This window comes from Antrostomus carolinensis, unplaced genomic scaffold, assembly GCF_000700745.2.
Source record: "Antrostomus carolinensis isolate BGI_N321 unplaced genomic scaffold, ASM70074v2 scaffold46753, whole genome shotgun sequence".
NCBI lineage: Eukaryota > Metazoa > Chordata > Aves > Caprimulgiformes > Caprimulgidae > Antrostomus > Antrostomus carolinensis.
In genome coordinates this window covers 7,731-15,412 of record NW_010308222.1, presented here as the reverse complement: position 1 = coordinate 15,412, position 7,682 = coordinate 7,731, and the positions used below count along the sequence as shown (strand labels likewise).

Below are 7,682 nucleotides of genomic sequence, written 5' to 3'. Positions count from 1 at the left end.
GGGAAAGAGGTTGGTACAGAGTATTCCTTAACTAAGCCTACCTCTGGTCTGTGTTGGATCCTCTTTTTGCTGAACGTCTGCACTTTAGGCCTTGCTGATATGACAAAAATTCACAATTCAGTCCGTTACAGATTTTAAGATGTAAGCTAGAGCAAAGCTAGCACGACAAGACTGCTTATACTAAACATCACTTAAAAAAGCAACAGCTTTGATTTCCCCTGCAAGGCACTCTGTGTCTTCCCAGTAACATTTTAACACCAACAACACAAGCGAGCAGGTTTAACAGACGAAGATGTAATATTTCTCAGCACATTTAAACACGTTTGGCATTCTGGTGTTACTGTCTCCCTCTCTGCTACACTTAATGTCCACAAAACTTTCTCTTGACCCACTGCAGTTTAACAGCAGAAATTTTCCTCCCAGCCCTGCCTGGCACTTTCCAGTCTGAAAGAGTTTCCCTTGTTCTTCCCAGCACATTAATCGCTGCTCCACACTCTGTTTGGGAACCATTTTATGGTCTCCATAACACACTCAACATGGCAAATATTTAGCTGGAAGGAATTAACAGCAGTTAATCATTAATTCATAATGGGTTTATTGTCATAATTAACATCATCATCAATATGTAAATATGAATTAAAGCCAATAGTCTGGAGGGAAGCTTGGCCATAATGAAAGCACTTTGCAATTTAAAACCATCGCTGCGTGTTTAGAGACACGGAGGTGCAGAAAAGCCCAGTGCCTATCTCTGAACCACAGTTCAGCAGCTGCAGGCTTTTTATTGACGTCATGCAGCTTAGTCCCATTACCTTCATACCCCATTTCAGCATGCAAACATCTCGCTGTGCCAAACAAAACAAGATTTGCTATTCTTTTTCCACACCAAGCAGTTACATCAACAGCTGCAACTATACAAAAGCCAGTGACCTGTTTACACAGTTTCCCTCTGTACAGCAATTTAACCAACTTGGCTGCTTAAAGGTCATATTTCTGCAGCAGCTATGAGCCTGGGGTTTAAACTGAGCTGGGATAGGAAGTTACTTCTCCTGGCTGCCTTCGGTAACATAGGCTCACACGTGTGGCTGACTTACTTACTTTCATTCTGAATGGGCAGCTGCTGGGATCACAGAAGAGCACAAAGTAACTGATGGTGTTGACATTTGCAGCAAAGGATGGGGAACCAACAACAAACTGACTTTCCCATGGACCAGAGCAGCACATGCAGAGCTGTGGCTCGGTGAAACACACTTGCTAGCTGAACTCTCTTCCCAGCTGGTGCCACACCGTATAAAGAGGTGCACGCTGTTCCCCATTTGTAGGAAGAGCCCCATCTGGTTGTTAGGGCACTGGCCTGGGATAAAAGCAATTCCTTATTTCTTGCTGCACCAGCAGCTCTCTCTGTTGTAGCCTCGGGCAGCTTACCCACAGTCAAATTCTTGGGTGTATTTAAGCAGTTTAAATCTATACATTTGTGTAGCACTTAGGTGCCTACAAAGCTCTAAATATGCTGCCCGTTACCTTTCGGTTCCTCATCCACAACATGGCAACACTTCCCGAACTTCACAGCTGCTATGAAATATTTTTGGCTGACTCAGATATTGTGACAAGACAAATACAGTAAGAAAGTTATACTTGCAAAGAACTTCAACATCCCATAGTCACGCTTTCACCACTATCACCAAGTGACTTCCAAAAGCTGCACCCGCTGTGCAGTAACTTTTGTTCAGTTTCTCATTAGAGACTTTTAATGGCAAGGGAGTAGATTTTTCTGATAAGTGGCAGAATTATTAGTATCAACGTGTATGACACACAGTTCTCAGCTGTTTCCACAGTGCAGCACAGATAAACCCCTGCTGAAATAGATTAGGTCACTCCCTGACTGCAAATTAGTTGCAGAAGGAGAGAAAAGGAGGAGTGTTTGGCAGTGTGGTGGTTTCACACCTACCTTTAAGCATCTGCAGCTAGGAGAGAATAAAAATAAACACAGCAGAAAGGTTAGTGTCTGTCTTTACAGGAGTCCTTTCTCTTTAGTAGGATTAGAGGGAAAGGGCAATCTTTGAGCTTTACCTGCTGCCTTTCAAACAATACAAGGGAAAAATAATTCTAAAAGGCTCTGGAAATCATGTCTTGTGGAAAAGGCAAAAGTCAAGAGGAGGAGGCTAGCATTTCCAAGAACGTCAGGCTCCTCATGAGGCACATTTTTCTATTCCTCTGATGGAAGAGAAGATCAAAATAGGCTGGAGAGATAATTAGACTGCTCGAGTGGAAACCCTGACTAAAACTACATGAAAAAATTATACAGCTCAACTTTTCTGATGGGATACTCAGCTTTCAAAATACCCAGTGTAAACAGGTCTTACATGAAGTTGTTCATTCATCTTCTAGGCACAGAGTTACTTGTCCCCTTAATAAGGCTTCAAAAAAACCCAACAGAGGATTTTCCAAAGGCACAAGTGGGACATAAGCCCTCCAGAAGTAGTTGGGGCAAGTTAAACACACTTGCTCCTGATCTAGTCTTCAGTCTGAAGACAAGTTGTCAGTGTTGTCATCTGCACCAACAGGGTCCCAGCTATTTAAAACTGGAAGAACTATAAATACAAATGGCCTAGAGCTTCAGTCTAGACAAGGTTTCAGTGTTCAAGCTTAGCTAAGCACAGACAGAGGGCAGACAAACAGGAATAAATTCAGCCCAGAACACTGTGCTTGCCCAGTAGATTTTAGCAGTCCTTCTTACACCGTTAATGCTGACTTGGGCAAACTCTGCTCCCTCCCAGATTTAGTTTAAAGCATTTGAGACCCGTTGAGCCACTGGACAAACAGTGCTGCCAGAACAGAAGAGACATTTCAGACATTGTATTGCCTCACCTGACTGAAGACTGAATTATAATTAAGATTACCTGGACTGGGTAGAATATTGCCTGGAGTGTAGGAAGAGTCTCTGTAAAATAGTGATCCCAGATTTCAGACAGGACATCAATGCGATCCTCCCCTATGAAAACAGAGATCGGGAGCAAGAGCTTTAGTGACAGGAACATTAAAATCAAGTTGAATTTCCCCACTACTCTCTAATTCCCCAAATAAGAGATACAAACCCACCCTTCACCTTCACAGTTTCCATCCAAAACTGGCCATCACTCCGCTAAGCTTCACCTGAACTGACAGAGACACAAGGCTGTGACCATAAATTGCTCTGGCACTTACTGCCAAGACAACAGCTCTGTGCCTGAGACCAATCCCAACAGAGGAGTGAAGCCCCTCTTCAACTGGAAGCTTTAACTCCACAGCAAAGGGCTGTGTAACCTCACAGCCCACAGTTAGCTCAACTAGCGTGTGAGGACAGCCACACATGAGCAGCTGGATCTGAAAACCAGCAGGTCACAGCCAACATCAACTGTTCTGCAGCAACTGGGTCAGAAGGACCGTTTCTGAGAGCTGAGCCCCCTCTGGCATCCCCTGCAATCCAAAGCAGACACAGCAATCAGGACCCTGACAATCCCCAAAGCCACCATGCTCCTCTCAAACGTGGCACTTGGGAAGGTTCCTGAAGGAAATCCACTTGTGGCCACCCCTTATGTGACTCTGACTTGAGCAAACATCCTCAAGTGTAAGTGGGTTCCCAAAATGAAGGCAGACTAAGTTATGCAACTCACAGTTCCCATAACAGGAATACAACTGTGGTCAAAAGCCTGTTATCAACAAAAAACGCTTTACTGAACGTAATCATCTGACTAGCCATTTTAAATTATGCCCATAGGCTTGACTTAGAGAGCTGTGCGTTCCCCAGCCTTTGGGCCCAAAGCCTCTCAGCTTTTCAGGAGACTTTTCCCATCCCAAAGGCCAAAAGTTTGCAATGTTTTTTTTCAAGTTCTAGGTACGTTCCCCAGACACTTCAGGTGCAAATACAGGCCCAGGGTTAATAACACAAGTTTCTGACAAAAGGATTTTCTGGGATCCCTTCCACAGAGCCTCAGCTGGAGCTCACAAGCAGTCAAGACTCAAGGAGCAGTAATGGAAGGTGACTGCTCCAGACAGCTTTGCAGACAGCCTCAGGGTGACTAAAGGAACTGGAACACATGTAAAATTGAACTTAAAGGAGCCTTCTCGTTGTGTACCGAAGTGCCTTCTCCATCTGGAGGCTTCCACATGGGCTTTCACTGTGCTGGCCCATGGGTTTTCCTGCTTAGGACATGGCCAGAGAGCAGAGAGCCAGCAGGACCAGATCCTGCAGACATTTCCTTTTGAGCAGAGAGCCCACCAACGAGGGCAGGAGGGCTCAGAGGGAGGCTGTGCTGTGTCAGGCACCGTGCTGGCTTCAAAACTGGAACTGCAGGTAGATGAGCACCCACCTGACACCCCCATAACAGCTACCCGTTACCAGAAACTGCCAACTGTCAGTGAAAGAGACAACAGGAAACAGACTAATTGAATGTTTAAGTGTTTTTCCTCCTCTGCCTCCTCCTCAGGACTGCAATGCTTTGGCGAGCCAGAATGAAATGTCACAGATCACTTCTTCTGAAGGGGAAGGGAGAAGGGTTTGTTTCTTCAAGAAAACATAAATTCTACAAGCATTGAATGAGATTCTGACAGACTGTATAAAGAAAAATCAATGTTAAAATAAGAGGCTGTGATTTGAAAAACAGCCACAGCAAAACATAGCCATGCCCTGCAGCAGGAGTATTATTCCATCTCTGAGTACTGGGACAGTAGAACTTTTCCAGGGAGACAGAGCTAACCGAGAAGCGTGCACAAGAAGTTCTTGTTGCTGTGACCACAAGACCTGCAACAAGCCTACCCGTTATGAAAGAAAGGTGCCCGTGAGTCATCTCCTGCAGAGATGCCAGCCTGCTCAGGCAAAGTGCCTCCAGTGCCACCTCAAACCAGGGACCAAAAAAAAATTAAAATAAATTAAAAAAAATGAGGCATAGGAAGAGGGTTTTGCTGTCTGCCCAGGAAACTTCAACTTACCCAAACTACTCGAGCAGCTGCAAACCGCTCCCGGGCAGCTCTCAGCTTATTACAGCCTGGAACTCAATTTTCATCATGCTAAAGCAGATACTGGAATTGTTTTATATGAATACAGAAAACAAAACCTATGACAAGCTGCTCAGTGTTCACCCTGAAGAGCCGCAGGGGCCGGGCAGGCACCCACATTTGGGAAAAATGCACAAGTTTGCCTTTTTCCACCCCTTGTAGGGCTGGTGCTGAAGAACACACCAAGCAGGAGGCTGGTGACAGCACAGCTCCTTCAGGGTCCCAGTCCCAGAGCCTGCTGGCCAGGTGGAGAAGGCACTTGGTGAAGAATGGTGTGGAGGAACCCAGCACCAACAATGACACAAGATTCTCAGTGTCTATTGGCATTTAATGACCCAGATACAGCGGGGCGGTGATTAGCAAGGGCTCTTCCCTACAGCCTACAAAACTGGGTCAGTCAAACGGCAGCCCAGCTTGGAATAAAGAATGTGCTCTAGACAGCTCGCTCTGCCTGAGCAAACTGAATAAACTCCCCACACACCCAACACCAAGAGTCGCTGCACCACGCTGGCCTGCGGCCACGGGCTCTGCGGCAGCAAACCCCCATGGTTTGAACAGAACTTCGTGTGTGATCCAGTTCTTTCCTGAAGGATCTCATTCCCGCCTAAGCGACTGGTTTTTCTTTAGATTTACACAAAGCCTGTTATTTCAGCTCTCCAAAGCATGACACAGGAATCAAAATCATGCTTACACTGAGCTGCAGATCACGTTGAGAAATAAAAGGCAGTTCTGGGTACTTTTGCAAGAGGGTCCATGTCCCGCCCAGAAATGCTCTCAGCCCAGATTCAACTGCCACACAAGAGCCAGGTTCCTGCTCTCTCCATGAAGGCACGGCTGGTGGGAGTGTGGCAGCTATGTGGCTGTTCAAACAGCTTGCCATCCCTTGGGGCTGCAGTGCAACCTGGCTCCTGGGACACTGTGTGACACTCGAAGACAGCACAGTCCCAGAAAGGGCTGTATGCTCTCCAGACATGCAAATCATCTTGTCTGACCAAACATCAAAGCACAACTCCCTTCCAAAACAGGTTTCTTACTATACTTGCCTTCACACAGCTTAACCTTCTCCTCTATAAACAGCAAGCCTTTCGCAAGGAGCTGGTTCTGCCAAGAGAGAAGAGAGAGAGACATGCATTTGCCTTTTCTGAGATTTAAAACAAACATGGAAGAATACATGTTTTTGAGATGTTATCCTCTTTGCATGCAGTTATCCAAAGATTAGTCATGCTGTAGTGTTTTCTCCCAGTCTCACTGGGAGTGCTGTACATTCATTAACCCCGTCTTGTTCAGCCAGACAGGAGACCACAGTGGACACAGCAGACAGCTGAAACACTTGCCAGAAGCGGGAAGGAAGGATCTGTCCTGGGTCACGGGGAGGGAGTAAAGAAAATCAAATGGTTTGTAACATAAGAGTGCAGCCACATAAGCCCTGCCTCAGCCGTATGATGGAGGTGATCAAAGGGCCAAATGCTACCAGGGCGTCCCGATCTCTTCTACCTTTGCACGAGCCCAGTGCTTGCCTGACTGCAGGGTAAGCCAGCTCAGCTCCCTGACCCTTACTCCTCTACTCCTACCCATTCTCTTTCTTTGAGGCTATTTTCTTCCTTTTTCTTTTTTTTTTTTTTCCTCTTTTCTCTATATTGAGCAGTTGGATCACCTCCATACGGAGTCTCAAGCTGCAGAAGAAGTGGTAGGAGCTATTCTTTCTAGATAAACAACTATCATGGACCATACAGATCAAGATATCAGTGTGCCTGTTCGCATTTCAGGACACCTAAATACCTGGTAAGCTTTCTGTTCCCACTTCCCCAAACATAAGAACGGTGCAAAAACATTATCTACCTTTTTCTTCTCCAAACCACACTAGGAGAATCAGTTACTGGAAAAGCTTTGAGAAGCCCAGAGAAAGGAGATGCTACCACCACATAACATGCTATTACTGCACCCTAAAAGGTTCAGTCCCACCACAGAGATCATGCTGGCAGAGAACAAAGCCTTCTGTCCCTCTGAAAGGATTTAATACCAGGGTAGAGCACAATGTTCATCCTCCAGCTTTTGTTTTTCATGGGTAACCAGGTCAAAGTTGCACCTTTCAACCTTCCCTCAGCTGAGAAGCAAGGCACATCTTTTTTCACCCAAAACAGACACCACCATGGCCTCCCGAGGAGCTGCTGTACCACACGCCTGTCCTCACACTGCTGCTCTGGATGACAGACCCACCTCCCGTAACCACAGCCCAGCCTGGCTCCTTCATGACACACGGGCAGGTAACTGGAAGCCACCCCAAGCAGAGAGCAGCACGCCTCTGCACCCTCCCTACAAGAAGCAGTACTCATCTGGAGCACTGTCAAATAGAATTTAAAAAGGGAAATGTTGTTCTGTGACATTCTCTGCTTGTACTTCACTTCCCAGAACAAAAGAGAAACTTGCCACTCCAGAGTCCTGCTTGTTAGCAGCAGACATCACCGAAACGCATGGAAAAGGAAGGGCTCTTCCTTAAATAGTCTCTAACCAAACAGACTCCAGAAGTCTTTTTGCAAGTAGGTTGAGGCTGAGGGACTGAAGAGACCACCATACATCTGGTGTGGGAGCTTAACACCTTAACTGAGCTAAGGGGTGAGAGCACAAGAAAGCCAGTGCTCCAGCAGGGCTGC

At 46.2% G+C, this 7,682-nt stretch overlaps 1 protein-coding gene across 1 annotated transcript in view; it reads right to left on the bottom strand.

Annotated features, from left to right (window-relative positions):
- Positions 1 to 6,132, bottom strand: part of PRR5L (proline rich 5 like) — a gene marked incomplete at its 5' end in the record, with an annotated part of 12,339 nt that extends 6,207 nt beyond the window's left edge. The window contains 2 exons of the mRNA XM_010165690.1: positions 2,898 to 2,989; positions 6,075 to 6,132. Of these exons, the coding sequence (XP_010163992.1) occupies positions 2,898 to 2,989; positions 6,075 to 6,132 (150 nt within the window). The remainder of the gene's footprint in view (positions 1 to 2,897; positions 2,990 to 6,074) is intronic.
- Positions 6,133 to 7,682: the final 1,550 nt, after the last annotated feature.